Raw genomic sequence first — 16,644 nt, 5'->3', positions numbered from 1 at the left:
AATGGCCAATAGGTATCGGTGCGAGTACCAAATCCACTCAACTGGTAGTAGCTCCTAGGAACCCTGTTTTGAGCAGATTCTGAGCCCTGAGCCAGAGCAGCCCTGTGACCAGAAACATCTGCCATGGGTGCTAGACAGGGGGAGCATGCTTACGTGCCACTACTAGCTTAAATACATGGGACTGGAGTGTAAAGAGCACTGGAGAAGACTAACCTTTGTTCTTTGCTGATTCTAATATGAATGCTGTTCCCAACACACATGCCTGTGACCTGCCTACCTCCCTACTCTTCATATCGTGGTTTATCCACACACGCTGAAGTTCTAATCCTAGATTTTAGCTAAACTCCGAGAGAATTTTCATTCATGATAAAAATGATGACAAGCTGTTGTTAACCAAGTATTTACTATTCACCAGGGCACCAGTGTTGGGAATTTCACATGTATACATTATTTCTACAATCACCCTACAGAGAAGGTACCTTTGTTGTAGGTGAGGCAGCTGGGTTAGCAGGACTGTTGTACAACCCAAGGGGCACCATTCTGTTGAATTCTATTATGCACTGAGATTGCCCTGGATTTAGAGAAGCTAAGGATCATGTCCAAGGTCATTCAGTAAATGGTGAGGTTGGAACAAGAACGCAGGTCTGATTCCGCACATGTTACTGACAAGAGTTTTTAAGTGACCGGAAAAGGAAAGATGTCCTTAAATGTTCTGCATATGGGTCTAAGAATGAACTTATCTTTCCTGAGTAAGTGACACATGTTGTTTAGACCAGGTTAGGGTATCTGCTGTTAATTCTCAAGCTTGTTCATAATCTTATTTCATGCACCACAGCATTTCCTAACAGACCATTGGTCACTTTCATTTTCAAAATCCATTTAAGTTCAGCTGACCAGAAACTGTCACAGGTGGAGTGGCAAGAGGGAAGTTCATCAATAAAGCCAGATTTGGAACACAGAAGATCTCGTCTAGTCCTTGGCAACAGACACAAGAGGTGGGCGTGCTATCGATAAGAAGAGGGCAGGGTTAAGGTTGGCTCATCCACTAGAACAGTCACCACTGTGTCCTTGGAGGAGTCACACGTGAGACACCAGAGAGTTACTATTACCTGGAGAGCAAATGAAATGTACAATCTGCTTACTCCTTGCTCGCAGCTTTGACAGCCCAGCTATTGTATAGTAAGGGCTGTGTTCTAAAAAGATTATCAGTTGCATTATATAATTCCAAGGAGAAGATAGTAACGTTCAGGCAGTGGGTGTGTCTGAGAACGGTTAGGATTGAAAAGGGAGACATGATGCCTGAAGATCCCCAAACATGCCAGCATGAAAGCTCACATTCAAGTCCACGTGGGTGCTGGCCAATGTGTTGGGGTCCCATGTGAAGTTCTTCTGGAAACAGAGAGTGAGCAGGTCTGCATGAGGTCATCTTTAGTGTGGAAAGTAAATATGATCTGCTAGTCAGAAGACAGAATTATTTTCCAAATTAGGCTCCCAGAAGGAAATGGACAGACTTCATAAATAAGGGATTTCATCTGAAAAACAAAAATTTGGAGCTGTTTTTCTTCAGCCTTTGTTATTATACTAAGAATATTAGCTTCCTTTTTTTTCTTTTTTAAAGAGAACCCTTGCCAAAGCTCAAGAAGCAGTGAAAATTCAGGATGATTGAAGAGGTAAGACAAACCAGGAGTTATTACTAGGGGCATATGATACATCCAAATTAAAATAAATGGCACCCAGCTCTCCTAGCATAATCCACCTATGAGGAGTCCAGAAATCTCTTCCCTCCTGACAGAATTTTTCCATTTGTTCTGGGTCACAGGCTCTACATAGCTATACAGAAGGTAGACCAGGATGTGCCTGGCAATAGCTGTCATCCACAGGGATGGCTCATAAAGAATTTTATGTCAGATAGGCAGATAGTATTGAATACCATAGGTGGCAGGAGCTTAGCGAAGCTTGGTTTGAAGGATTTTCATGACCTTGTGTTTGTAGTGATAATCTTGTAGCGAACCAATAAATACACTCTCCAGTGGCAATCAGTGCCCACTATACTCACTTCCAGGTTCAATTTAGATGAAGTTCAAAGTAAGTACTGGGGACCATTCTAGTGGAAAGATGTAAGAGGAAGTCATGTTTGAGCCTTTTACAAAATCTTTACTCTCAGAGTGGCGGGGGTTAGAAGTAAAGTAAAGGTGCCTTGGCAATGACAAGGCACTTGCTTCTGGGGGAAACAGAGTCTGTCAGGTCTAAGGGCTATACTTCCTATTTCCTTTTACTGGTAAGAACAAATTGAACCGGCAGAGGAAACCTCAAAATCTCTTAAGGAAGAGTATAGTAGTTAGTAAGGACCAATTCCCCGGGGAAAGGAAGAATCCCTCCACCGAAAAGGATTTTCTTCCCTGAGATGGAATTCTATCCTTGAGATGTTCCTACATGTCCCAAGGAGGCCAAATCTCTTGTGGCCCTAAATCTGACTCCATTTTGTTCTCTCCCCACTCCCAACAGCCAGGCTGGGATGTGAACACTGGTCTCGGGAGGGCAGTGAGGCCTGCAAACTTTGCCAGTCAGCCTGTATGACATAATTACAGGTAATAGGATCTTGGCCAAGCCAATGACAAATTAGGCCCAGCAGCTATTTCAGAAGAATGGATGCAATTCTATGCTTGACTGGCTATGAAAGTTCTAAGCAGAAGAATAGGGAAACAGACAACAGCCCAGCTGAGCCAGCAGCTCTGCAGAGAGGAATCCCACCGGAGCCAGCACACTGCTGGCACCTATCAGCACATGCTGCTGAGCTAGCTTCGGAAGGCTACTGGTGACCGGCTACCCGACGGGTAGAAAAGCTGATAGGGGAGACCTAGCAGCCAGGGAAGGGAAAAACAGGGCAATGTGACAGGATCCCCCACTCTTCATTTTTCCCTCATCTCTTCTCATTGTGATGCCATTTTCATTTAGGGGCTGGAATGGGAATCGAGGGCTTTCCTTCTAGGGCTTTTAGAAATACCTGGCAAGGGCCACGAGCCCAGAAATGAAGAGGCTGTAAGTGGGCAGGTAAGAGCCTGGTATTCACGTGGTGCTTACAGCATATCACTGAACAGGAATTTGTTGACTGGAACTTCAAAATAAACCCATCATCTCACTTAATAGTTTGATCCACAAAAGCAAAGGATGGAAAATATACAGGGAGGGGAAGAGACGAGTAGCCTCCTGGGAGAATGATACAGGGGCACTAATGACTTCAATTTGAACACTGGACGTTTTTCAAAACACTCACACATCATTATCTCATTACCTTTAAGTATCCTGGTGGGACTGCCAGGGAGACCAAGGAATGTCAGGGTCCCCTCGTAAGCAGAGTCAGGCTTGGCAATGCACTTTTTCAATGAGAAGCTCCTGAATTAGCAGCTATGTGTCCAGCCTTAATACTCAAGGCTTCCTCCCTGATCCACAAATGGTGACCTTAAAGAGCTTTCCCAAAGAACTATAAAGGACAACATATATAATAGTTGACTTAACGAATCTATTAAGTATCTCTTGTACGCCAGGCAAAGTACAAAGACCACAAAGACAAAAGCATGGATCCTGTCCTTGAGAAGCTTAGAATCTAGTGCGGAGACTTAACACACAGGCAGATCCTTTCAACAACATCGGTCAGTGAAGGACAGATGTGTGCACAGGATGCTGTGGGGACCAAAGGAAGGGCATCTCAGCCAGTCTGGGAGACCAAGGCAAAGCCTCCCAGAGAAGGTTTATCTTGAAGGACAGGTAGGTACGAACAAGAAATCAAAGAAGGAGGATGGTTGATCTACAGGGTGGGGAGCTTGGGTCTATCTAAAGAATGTGAGAGATGAAACGGGAAGGTGTGTACCGGGAACTGTGAGTACAGGAAGGTCAGTGAAACGAGTAGTGATGAGACATGGAGCTGGGGAGGTAATCAAGGCTGTATGTCAACTAAGGAAATGAGACTTTAGCCCAGAGGCAGTGGGGAAGCATAGATTTATAAGTGAGGGACTTACTTAGATCTGTGTCTTAAGAGAGATTAGAAATAGGAATATGGATTATATATGATCCAGCAGAAATGGAGCAAGAGACACCAGAGAGGAATCATTATTTAAAAAAGGAAGGCCCGCAGAAGTCAAACAACAGATGAAGCAGGATCAGGCAACCAAAAGCTGTAAAAACTGTGACAAGAAGAGAATAAATATTTTGGGAAGGTGTGGCCACAGCAAATCCCTCAGATCCCTCTGGAGTCCTGTGAGCATCCAGAATCAGACTCAGTGGTTCTTTACTGAAGATGAACTCTTAGTTTAACTGCTGGACCTTTAGGGAAGTCCTTCATAAATTAATTAGCTCCAGATATTTGAGGGTTGAGAAATGATATAATACTGCTAAAAGAATGACCACATTCTAATAGAAAAATGGGCAAAATCTGGGGAAGAAAAAGCACCCGATTTGGAATGCAGACATTTGGGTGTTGGTATCTGCTCTACAACAAGCTCTGTGAACAGAGGCAGATCACTGTGCATGTCAGTTTCCTGAACTGGGAAACTGAGATAATATTTCTCATGTAGGTTTGCTTTGAGATTAAAATGAAACATTGCATGTGTAAGCACTTTTACACTAGAAAACACTATATAAATGGAAAACCTGATCATTATTAAGATAGGAGGTCCTTACCTGAGCCCTCTTCAGAGAAAATAGCCTTAAACGGAAAACAAACTGAAAAAACACTGGTGGGTGATGAACCATTAAGAGTGTGTGGGGAGGGAAAAGTAAAGCCTTAGCTTCCAACAGCCTTTAACACGTCACAGGGAAGAGAGCAGTTTAGAAAGGTGACCTTACTGCATTCCTTCTTCCCTGGGCAGTGGCAGACATCATCTAGAATAGGGTGTCCTTTGCAAGTAAGTGAAACGTTGGTAGACAGCTGGCTCACCTTCCCGGCAGGTGACTAGTCGTGGCTCAGTGAGAGTTACGGGACCCAGGGAGAGTCTGTGAGCAGTGTTTCATTGGCCTTACCCGCACCAGGTGTCCTTTGCCCTTCTGGGTTTCCCCGTGGCTTGAACTATCGTTAGTGCTTTGATCCAGAGATCTAACTTTGCTACTGTTCCCCCTCCCGTGTGTCTCCTGGCCAGGAAGGGACCCGCACTGACAGACGGGAACAGGAAGGGTGTGAGCATATACCACAGCACTGTGAGGGAAATGTGCAGAAACAGTTTCAATCAACGGGAAACTGCTTAGACCAATTATTATCTTTCTCAGACAAGATGCAGCACATTTGGCACTAAAAACAAAAAAACAAGAAATAATTTTCCTTTTATTCTAAGTTTTCTCTCCCAGACGCACATCTCTCCATAAATACGCACCAATATTCACTGCCAAGTCCACATTCCTCTGAAATGTAAATACATGTTCTTCGGACAGCACCAGTTGCTTGTGAGGCTTTTGTGCATCTCTGTTTACAAAAAAGCAGGGGGGTAGTGGGAGAGAGGGGATCTAGGACTACGCCCTGGCCACTGCAAGCTGCAGCAGGAGCTCCCCAGGGGGGCATCCTCCCTTTCGATGCCAGCAGGAAGAAGGGAAATAGGTCAGGGAATCAGCCAGTTTTCGGCTCAGGCTGTCCAGCATGAGGACATTTTCCAGGCAGCAGCAAAGGGTAATTTCTGAGATCTCAGGAGGACAAAGGGGTCACTGAGAAAGGTCTTGGAAATGATCACCAAACCTCTATACATCCCACATCCTGCCCCAGGGAAATGTACCTCTTATAGCCTGGAACTGTGAAGAGGGTTAAATTGTGGCACTGATCTCTTTTAATACCTCAGAGCCCCTTCTCTAAGAGCGCAGGTTTTCCTGACAGCGACCACGTTACTGTACAGGCAGCGGCTGGTCAGTGAGTGAATGCTGGCTAGCTGGCCTTCTGGCGAGGTGTGAAGAGATCCCAGATGACTATTTATTCACAGGAAGGGTCTCAAAGGGAAGACGAAGGCTTTGGATTGTGAGATCAGTGTTTTAGACAGGAATACCAAGGCAGGAAAGAACCACTTTCCCAGAACCACATGATACCTGGAGTGCAGAAACAGGAAATTGAAGCCAGTTATCTACCCATTCCCTAACGCTCTGTCTCACCACTACTTCTGGGAAGATGCTAGCGATGGGCACAATTCACCAGATCTTCCTGTCCTTGGCAGGGTGGCAGGGAATTGCCTGAAAGAGGCAGCTGTATGGGCGGGGGCACAAAGAGTATCACCAGCTCATGCCATGCAGTGGGACACAGCCCTCATATAGATCACAGTCACAACTACAGCAAGGGACACGATGACCTCACATTGGGTGGCCCAGAAGTAGCCCAGCCTCAAAGGCAGGGGATGTTGAGAGTAAATTGTCATTTTCAGGCTACAACAAGGTAAAAAACCAACCAACTCAGCATACTCTGTACAGCAAGGGTCAGCACACTTCTTGTGCTAAAAAGACAGATAAGTAAATATTTAAGATTTTGTGAGCTACATGGCCTCTGTCGTAACTACTCAACTCTGCTGTTAGAGTATGAGAGGAGCCACAGTGTGGCAATGTTTCAGTAGCACTTTATTCATGAAAACTGGCAGTGGGCCGACTTTGCCCACCCCTGCTATATACTGAGTCAGGCTGAGGAAGAACTGTTGAGCTACCTGGATTTCCTCTAAGTGTGACGTGCTTTCAGAGTTCCTTGGCTGCTTTGGCCACAAAAAGTCCAGTAACAAGCTGGTGTCTAAACTGCTCTTCTTCTTGCCCGGGAGCAAGAATGTCAGAACACCCAGACCACTGACCTGGAACAGTCCTCCCAGACTCCTAGCTCAGGGGAAGGAACAAAAGACAATGGGAACCGATGGCTAAGGAGAAGGAGCACGTAGAAAAATGGGAAAAAAAAGAAGAAATACAATGAAAGGTGACCGGAAAGACAGGAAGATGGAGCTGAGTGGTGGCCAGGAATGTCAGTAGCTCTGTGCTAACTGGTGTCACCGTAAAACACACTAAAGGAAAGAACGGCTATCGGGTGTCCAGATAATGGGGGCCATCTGAAATGTAGAGAAGAGACTTGTGTGAGACTCTGGCAAGCTCCACATGAGGCTATGGGACAGAAAGACTACAACTCTCTCTTCCCCCCAAACGGAGAGGCACGTAGCAATTTGTGCTCTGGCCACCCAAAGCCAAGACAATGTATTTCGTAAGCAGGGAGTCAGGCACCTGCACCTCAGCTTTCTGTCTGCTCCCTGGCAGGTGGGCTGACCTAGGGGCGTGCCCGTTATAGTCTCTCCCCCACTACACGTCCTTCTCCAGTCAGTTTACAGGTTTATGCATGTGAGTCTAACTCGACGGACATGCCGTTGTGGGGGCCTGGGATGTGCTGTGAAATCATGAAATCTGTGTGTTTCTCCCTTCCTATTGGATTCTGCCAGTTTATAGTAACTGTGAAAACGAGGCAGAGGGTAGAGAGATCCCGGTCAAAACTAAGATAAGAAAAAGAAAAACATAAAGGGGAGGGATGGGGCAGGGTCAAGGACGATCACATCATCGCCAATACCTGATTACCTGACCAAGTCTGATTACCAAGGGGATTGGCACAAGGTACCAAAAGCCTGTCCAACCGCGGCCATCACAACAGCGGCTTGGCTCCCGAAGAGCACCTGGAGTGGAATGGGGTGCTGTGGAGGCTGCCCTGAAGGTAAGAGCTACGTGAGGTGAGAGGCTGTGAATGCACACTCAGGCATCCGTACAGCGGCACGGTGCTTCCTCCTCAGGGCGGGAGGGATCTCCACATCCAGGAATGCCAATCCATCAGGCTTTCCTAGATCCAAGTGGGGTGGAAGGAAGAGGCAAAGAGACATGTGCCCAGGACAATGTATGGAATAAAAATACAGGTAAAAGCGACTTAGAACAAAACAAAAACCACTCTTCACTCCTACACTGTCAAGAAAACAGTTTACACGTGTGATATGAAGGGAAATGCCCAAGGGAACAGGTTAAAACCGGTTCCTTTAGTTAAAACTTCAAGCTGTCCTGAGTTTAAGCCATACTCCTCTTCCCTCTGGAAAGACCTTTCAAAACAGTCAGGCCGGGCAGTCATATAAGCAGCTAAGAAAACGCAGAAAGTTTCTTTATCAAGAGACTCCCGACTTAGGGCTCTGCAAAACTGGGGTGCTACAACCAAGAAAGCCACATATCAAATCTGGATTAGACCAAGATCTGCAAACTCACATGTCAGGGATATCAAAGAAGATGGGGGAAAATTTATCTTTTTTCAACAATCAAATACCAGCAAATGTACAGACAAAGGTAAGGTCACGATACTAAGAGAATAAAAGAGCTTTCGGCCCACTCATTCCACTTAGTGGCCAGTATTCTCTCTGACCCCTTGTGCTCTTTGGATGGCACCAGCGGGCCAGAAAATGGGATCAGAAGAAAAGTGGCTGGGGAAATGAGAGTTGAAAAAGAAAGGGAAAGAAACTTCAGGAGCCGTGAAACAACAGGGGAGGACAACGGTGACCAACGGGGAGGGCGACACAGAAATGTGGCGCAGCTAGGAAGTGACGAGGACGTTACAAACGAAAAGTCTCAGAGAACCCCACGAGGGCCTTTCCTCACTCCGTCCAAAGCACGACCACCGGATGTCTGTCGCGGCTACTTCTGTGATGACTTTAAGTCGCAGACCTTGGGTGGACCTGTTTTTCCCGTCACAGAGCTGCTCTGTAGGTCATTCCCCAAAGGTCCACCCAGAGGAAATTCCAAAATATTTGCCCCGTCTACCTAATTACTGTGCTCCAAATTGCAACAGCTTCTGATAGACAACTGGACTATTTGGATTTTTAAAATACTTTTCCTGCAGGGGCTTATCTTTAACCGACAAGAATTCAAACTACACTGGGCAGTTACAAAATAGAGGGGAAGGGGGAAGGCACTCTGCATGAGGATTTCTTCTTCACAAACATGAATGCATCTCAGCACAAATAAACGGGTCAGTGTGAGACTGAGGAGGCATGAAGGGGTCCGGCACTCCTGCCCCCGCCCCACTATACAGACGGCCAGCACAGCCTATGCAATGCCCAGGTTGTTGCAGTTCATTTTGGGAAATGGAACCCATCTATGTTGAACTAAGAATTCAGGATTCCTTTTGCCACCCCATTTTCTTTCACAAAATGGAAAGGTAAGTGCTAAAAAAAATCCCCAAGAGGTGGCAACCAAAAACAAATAGTGTCGTTCAGCCAGAAGTCAAAGAGGTGGTTTTCTACAGGTCTGGGCAGTCCCACACAGCATCCTGGGCTAGCCTGCTCTCTTGTGCCTCTAGTACCCAATATACTCACTGGCGATTCAAATCCAAATGAGAAACATCCCCAAGCCCACACGTCTGATCTCAAGGATCTACAAAGCCCCACGAGCGAGCTAACCTCTAGGACCCCATAATCTTTTAGCTCTTGCATATCATGATATTGCATGAAAGCTAACGGGACCCTATGGGTTTGATTGTAAAAGAAATGAGGACAAAGGCAGATCTGAAATCCTCAGCCTGAGCCCAGCACACTCCCCCACTGTTCCTTTCTTGTGCCCACCTAGCAGGATGAATGACTGCAATACTCCTGGAAAGAAGATGTATCAGTTGACTATGACTTGATAAAAATTAGCAGGTAGATGGACACCGCAGCAGATGAGAAGCCTAACTCCCGCCTGCAAGAGCCAGGCCAACGGGCAGAAACAGAAATACAATTAAATTAAGTCAGAAAACCCGCTACATAAAATGCAATTACTCAAAGATACAAATAAATGTTCAAAGAAAATTGGCCCCTGACAGGGTTAGTCAAGCTTCTAAATCCAGCTGGAGGCAGGCAGCGCGGGCTGATTCGCCAAGGAGGAGGGCTACAGAGCCGTAAGCCCTCTGCCTCAGGATGCTGCCTAGGCCGGCTTGGTGTTTCAGCACACAATCCCAGGACACCGGTGGCGGGGGGCTGTCTGGGGGTGGCTGGCCAATGACGCAGGGCTCAAGGAAGCAGGATGTGGGCAGACACAGAATGGATGGTGGATGAGGAAGGCCGAGCACCAGAAAAATGTCAGACTCATCTCTGACGTGGCAGGAAAGCACGAGACCAAGGGAGCCCCGTTTTCTCACCCCTCTTCACACAAGAAGCAACCGTAAGATGTCCCACCTCTCGCTGCAGCACCAGCTCCTTGGTGAAAAGTGTGGCTTCCTCACTGAAAGGCTCTCCCTCTTGCACCAAGCCTGGGAGGTTTCGGGCTCCTCTGGGGCATTCGATGCCTGTGTCAGGAGAAAAGGAGAATCTGTGATGAAAAGGGGCCTGGTCGGCCTAGTGTCCAGCAAGGATGGGACACCGCCCTGACACTTTCGACAGGGCAGGACTTAGATCAGAATGCCATCACATCAGAGATAAGATGCTGTAGAGGGAAAACCCAAACATCACCAGGGCAGCGGTGATTAGAGGGGGCAGGGGAGGTGAGCTCCCGGCCATAGCATCTGGGAATCAGCAAGAGACCTGGGGAGTTCCAAATAAGACGTGTGGGGAGCACAGGCACACCCGGATGTGGGATGCACCCCCTTACAGTCCCAAGGTCTCACCGGCTTCACCATCGCTTATCTAAATGGCTCTCTCACCTAAATCGTACTGCTATCCCCAGCCACTCTGCCTTCTGAGAGTCATTCCAGTGGACTCCTAGACATTTTCTCTTTACTATCTGGCTTTCACGTCAAATTTCACAAGTGTTAACTCGGTGTCATTTTTCTCTTCATAAGCTTCCCCTGCTGTCCTCTGGCTATATTCTGGACAATAGTACCATCAGTTTTTCATTCAGAATGAGTAACAGAAAAAACAGAATACTGATGAAGTATTAGGTGTCTGGAACCAGACAGACCTGGATTCACATCCTAATTCTATCACGTATTCGCTTTGTGACCTTAGCCAAGCTGCTGAACCACTCAAAGCCTCAGTTGTTCTATTTGTAAAACCGGTAGAATAATGTATCTGCCTCCCATGGTTGTTGTGTGAACTAGGAGAGATTATGTATGTAAAAACATGTAGGGGCACAATGCCTGGCCTATGGAGAAGTAGAATACATTTTAACTCTTATGGTTTTACCATTATTATTAATATTATTATTACTATTTATAGCAATCACCACGCTCATAACCTCAGCTGTCTTTCACTCCATACCTAGCCTATAAGATCCCTGAGGATCCCATTCTTCACACTTCTTTATATCCAAAGATGGTCTTTTATACAACACGGGTGCTCACTAACCAACTCAGATTGCCTTTTCTTTCTCTCTTTGATTCAGTCATTCATTTTGCAACAGTGATCATCAGTGTTAGATCACTGACAGTGGTCATCAGTGATAGACCATGAGATACGTCACATTTAGATATCTGAGTTACTTACACAGTATTTCCAAAAAATTCGTACTGCAACTGTAATTGTGAGACAAAACGTTGAAGTAGGCTAGAGACAGAATAAAAGGAAATGATCAAAATATGGCGGAGGATGCATCTATGCCCAGGTCTCTGAATCACTGCTGGTCTCTCCTGCTGCAATAAGGCAGAATTGGGAGGCGTTACCTCCCAAGGCATTTTCCAAATGGCCTTGGGTGCCGGTACAAGAGATTTGGCACAGGAGGCAAAGAAGCAAGGTGTCTAGGCAACTGCACACACTTGCCAGGAAGCCTTTGGGCAAAGGGGCCCCCACTGCTGGGACAGAACATGCGTCTCTTATGGACGAAGCCAGGTGGCGGCTCATGTTTCTGGCCACAGTACAGATTCAAGGTCATGAAGCTCAGAGGAAAGGGAATAGTTTATATCTCGGGTTTTCAGAAGCTCAAGAACAGAGCTTTCCCTCCAAGCCTTGAGGCCTCACAAAAGGAATACATCACATCAAAGGAAACACCAGAGAGGGAGAGCAGCAGAAGGATAGCAACTGCAGCAGGACAACGGCTTGGGCTGGTGGCCAGGCCACTCGCCCAGCTGTGCAAGGATGGGACAGCTGAAGGCCCTACCCGAGCATCTCATGGGTGAGATCTCTAGGGCTGCCTCGTTCTGGGCACTTCAGTGCCAGGCTGTGTGGGAAAAGTGGAACTGATTTTTTGGTAAAAGAGACCAATAAACTCAGAGCCAAAGAGCCTGAGACGTAACCCAGAAGGGAGAGATGGGGCTAGAGTAAAACTGAATGAAAGTCAGCCCATGGTTTCTACAGCATCAACAGGCAAAATCACTTTTCATTTTCTATCTGCAAATTAAGCAAGAACAGAATTGTCAGAGAGAGAGAAATAAACAATTCTATTGAACTTTCTGGCCACAGACCCATAGATAAGGCTTTGCTGCAAAACAGGAATAATGCTAAAATACGTTTCCAGTACGCTTCTGACCCTTAGCAGCCATTTGGGTGGGGGGCTGTGCTGAGTGCTGTTGGTGGGGTGGTTATGAACTGGGGACCGGAACCGGGAGGAGGCTGGGACACTTACTGGGTGGCAGGAATTGGGGGAAAGACTGCACGAAAAAGGCACAGAAGATTTCCTGGTCTCACTGTTTGAGCAGATGTACCTACTCTACTCTGATGTCACGACCTTGGTATTCAGAAATCTCAAGAAATCTAGAGATCCCAGTAGTCCTCTCTGATTTCTGGGAGACCACCAAGTGATTAAATCCAGAAAACAAGATGGCTCAACAAGCCTTCAAGTCGAGCAGAAATGGAGTCAAAATGTCTTTCAGGAGAGAGAGACCCTTGGGCCTGTGGTGACCAAAACTCAGCCACTCCAAGCAGATTCAGAGGCAAAGAAGGGCCTTTCTCATCTGTTCCCCCAGCTGCCAGCAGCCTGGCTCCATCCAGTTCTTCAAGAGGAAGAAGCAGAAGTAAGTGGTCTCCCTACACCTTGTTAAGTGGGGAAAAAGTAAACACATCAATGCACATTAATTCCCATCGGGCAGGTAGGTAAAAGAAAGGAGGGAACAGAAAAGTTGCCTGAGAACAAGAGTATTATCTCTGCTTTTATCATTGATTTCCTTTTCTTCTGGGCGTTCTCCCACTTCTCTCTGACTGGGCTCCTCTGAAGTAACCCCTTCTCAGTCAAAACCCGTCTCAGCTCGGTCACATCTCAGCTCAGGACTGACAGGGAGACATTGTATCTTAAAAACATATCCAATGGAAGTGGGAACCTAGGTATGAGAGCTAAGAGGAAAAGAGAGGTGTTAAATGAATATTTTACTGAGTACCTGCTATCTGTGAATAGATCTAAGGCCTGAAATCACTACGGCCTGAAAGCTACTAAGTGGTTATATGAACCCCGAATTGGCAGATGCTAAACTATCGAGACAAAGCCCAGTTTTGGAGTTCACTACCACTGTAACTAGAGAGCATTACAACCTGTCACGGAGACTAGGCAGGAGTCTGGGGCCTGGGGTCCGCCATTTCTTTCTTTCTTTTTTTTTTAATGTTTTTTAACGTTTATTCACTTTTGAGAGACAGAGAATGAACAGGGAAGGGGTAGAGAGAGGGAGACACAGAATCCAAAGCAGGCTCCAGGCTCTGAGCTGTCAGCACAGAGCCCGACGCGGGGCTCGAACTCACAAACCGCGAGATCATGACCTGAGCCGAAGTCGGACGCTCAACCAACTGAGCCACCCAGGTGCCCCTGGTGTCCTCCATTTCTTGTTGAGCAGGGTCAGGAAGTCCAGGCACAGCTGGTGTCTGGACGTAAGGCAGAGGGGTGCTTGGCACCGGGGCCGCCATAGTAGTGGCTTCCACACTCAGGGGCAGGGGAATTGCTAGACTTGGGGGGATGGAGGGGGTGGCTAGGAAGGATGTCACAACAGGGACTGAGAAGGGAGAGGCAGAATCTACTTCTGCTTGTAAAGAACTGTGCAGCTGAGTGTTTTCTAGCTTTTAATTTTATTAGGGCCCATATATACATTTACATATGGGTATATACACTTTTATATAACAAAGTTTCCACAAAACAATGGTCTTTCTGTTCTGTTTCATTAAAGAGAAAAAATGATGGTTATGACATTGAATTAAGCCTCTAGTGGGTCAGGGCCCTCAGCAAGAGTTCAAAGGCTATGCTGAATGTTTATTTATCAGTTTCTGGACTTGCTTTTGTGTCCCAAGGGAAAAAGGAATAGGGCAAAAAATATGCTATCCACCAACAGAGAGGAAACCAAACAAGTGTTAATATTCTAAACCCAGAAAGACAGCTGTTGCTGCTGAATACCAGGTAAAGACACGCTGCCAGCAGGAAGCGCTCTGCCCGGCCCTCTTTTCCTAAGAGCCTGGCCAATAAGTAAACCCCGTCCATGCTGCACCTTTATTCAAACAAAGATTGCATGACGGGGCTGGTGTACCTGGTGTTCCTCTGTTACCAATACGGTGGGGAGGGAGGGAAGGAAGGAGGGGGGAGAAGAAGAGAGAAAAAGGAAAGAAAAGGGAAAGAAAGAAAAGAAGGAAAAAGAATTAAAGAAAACAGATCAAGGGAAGGAAAGTTGGGTTCTCGGAAGGCAAACCCCGGGCTGCAGCCACTGAGCCACATAGCAATGGAGATCTCCCAAGACTGGACGTATGAAATGATATATCACTGGAGTTCCAGAACTTCTCCCTAGCCAGGTGAGAAAGTGCCCGTAATTCTGGATTGTGCATATTACTGCTACTAGCTGCTTTTTCTGACAATGCACTGGTGCAGCGCTGCCTGCCTGCTGATAAGAACATATAAACTTTGCTGTGCTTCAAATGCCGCAGGTACAGGTTAACTGCCAAACTGACTCCTGACACTCACAAGTCATTCAAAAAACAAAAATATTTGGTTTAAAAAAAAAAAACACACAAAGATATGAAAAAATTCCCAAACATTCTTAAAACATTTTCTTTGCCGACAATGGGGTGTGCCAGAGTGAAGAAAGATACTGTAACCTGTGGGGCTTTTTGGCTGATGTCCGTGAAGGACAGATAAGACACACACCCTTCTTATCCATATGGCTCCTTGACCTCTTTTAAGCCCCACAGACCTATCTGCCTATAGCTAAAAACCCATTATTTTTCATATCTTTTTTAAGCTTTCTGGGATATGATGGTTGCCCAAGACTATTTAAAATAAAAAAGAGGATGTGCCTGATTTTGTATGGTTTAGGAAGATAAAATGCATCACTAGCTATGAGCATACCATGGTTCTGGTTTCTGCTCTGCCAGTGACGAAGTATGAAACCTTTTGGGGCTTCATGGTCTCTATGAAATAAAGGAGCTCTGAGGTCTCCCCTGGCGATGAAATCCTGCAATTTTGACTGAGCCCTTCTGAGATTCCTCACCCGAGACTTGACTTCTGGAGTTCAGGATGCCCCCTTTCAAATGTAAAATGCCGGGCTATAGAGCATTCTATTAAAAAGAAATTATACATTCAGAGACATTGACTAACTAGGTCAATTAACACAAACACTTTGGTCAGTCAGCTTTGGAACAAGAAGTACAAATTCTTGTTAGTGATACGATAATGGCTATATGAGAGATTCTATTGATGGCTATGTGAGAGTCATGTATCGCTCTGAATATTTAACATTGTAGGTGAGTTTTATGACAATTAAGCCTCTGGGCTCAAAGTGTGTTTGCTTTTACCTTTATTGGGAGCTAAAGGGAAGTGTGTGGCAATCTGCCTTGGCTAGAAGTGACAGCTTCCCAATGGCACTTTGTCCAGCAAACAAGAGACCAGGGATTAGCTAAAGGAAACAAAACTCTAGAGGAAACAATAACCAATTGGAAGGATTAGTCAACGGTACTCACTTCCCGTCCAGTGTGCTCACTGCTGCGCCGGACGTTACTGAGGGAGGGCTCCAGAGGCACGCAGACATACTCTTTCCCGTCCGCCTACTTACGATACTTAAAAATGCCACAGTTCACTCAGCAGATGGTCCCTCCTTCCATTTCACAAATACGTATCAGTGCCTGCGCCGGGCTAGGCACTGTGCTGGAAGCGGAGGGCTCAATGATGAAAAAGACAGACTTTGGGCCAATCACGCTTAATTACCAGCATGAAAACATTGTATTTGTCTATCATCGTGCAAGGTATGTTACTGGTGACTGAATTTCCTATTAAACCTACCAGGCTACATACTGTTAAGAAACAGCATGTGGTAACTGGACTGTGCTAGGCAGACACATGTGTGTCTGGGAGACTGTTGGTAGAATGTGCTGGACAAGCCGATCGCGGGGCTCACCATGTCAAGTCCCTTGCTAAGGCATCAGGCAACTACGTTTCCTAGCCCTTGTTCCGGGTGTCTGTCCCCTCCCCTCACTGCAAATTGGGGATGGAGGTCAGAGCTGAGAGTGGGGGACTGACAGGGGGCTGGGGGGAGAAAAGAGTTGCTGCTGTACACGATTCAGGGGTGGCCAATCTACAGTCAGGTTGGCAGAGGAGAAAAGGCTCTGTCCAAATAGAAACGGGAGCTATAGGTGAGCCAGTAAGATTCTCTTTCTGGAATTTGAATCCAGCAGTGTGCACAACACAGGCCCATCAGGAGCCAGAGGAAGGAGGCAATCTATGCAGAGGGGACACTGGAGCACTACCACTGGAGAGCTACTGTTGAGTGCCTGGGGCAACCTCAGACCCACAGTCACCTTCCAGATTCCAGGATCTGAC

General features: G+C 46.4%; 1 protein-coding gene across 2 annotated transcripts in view; it reads right to left on the bottom strand.

The window, feature by feature from the left end:
- SND1 (staphylococcal nuclease and tudor domain containing 1) overlaps nucleotides 1-16,644 on the bottom strand; it is a 423,196-nt gene that overhangs the window by 87,143 nt on the left and 319,409 nt on the right. For both annotated transcript variants that reach the window (XM_042923831.1, XM_042923837.1), the window contains one exon: nucleotides 10,170-10,279. In XM_042923831.1, coding sequence (XP_042779765.1) covers nucleotides 10,170-10,279 — 110 coding nt within the window. The remainder of the gene's footprint in view (nucleotides 1-10,169; nucleotides 10,280-16,644) is intronic.

This window comes from Panthera leo, chromosome A2, assembly GCF_018350215.1.
Source record: "Panthera leo isolate Ple1 chromosome A2, P.leo_Ple1_pat1.1, whole genome shotgun sequence".
NCBI classification, from domain to species: Eukaryota; Metazoa; Chordata; class Mammalia; order Carnivora; family Felidae; genus Panthera; species Panthera leo.
Note: the sequence above shows the minus strand (reverse complement) of the source record. Positions and strands in the feature narration are given on the sequence as shown.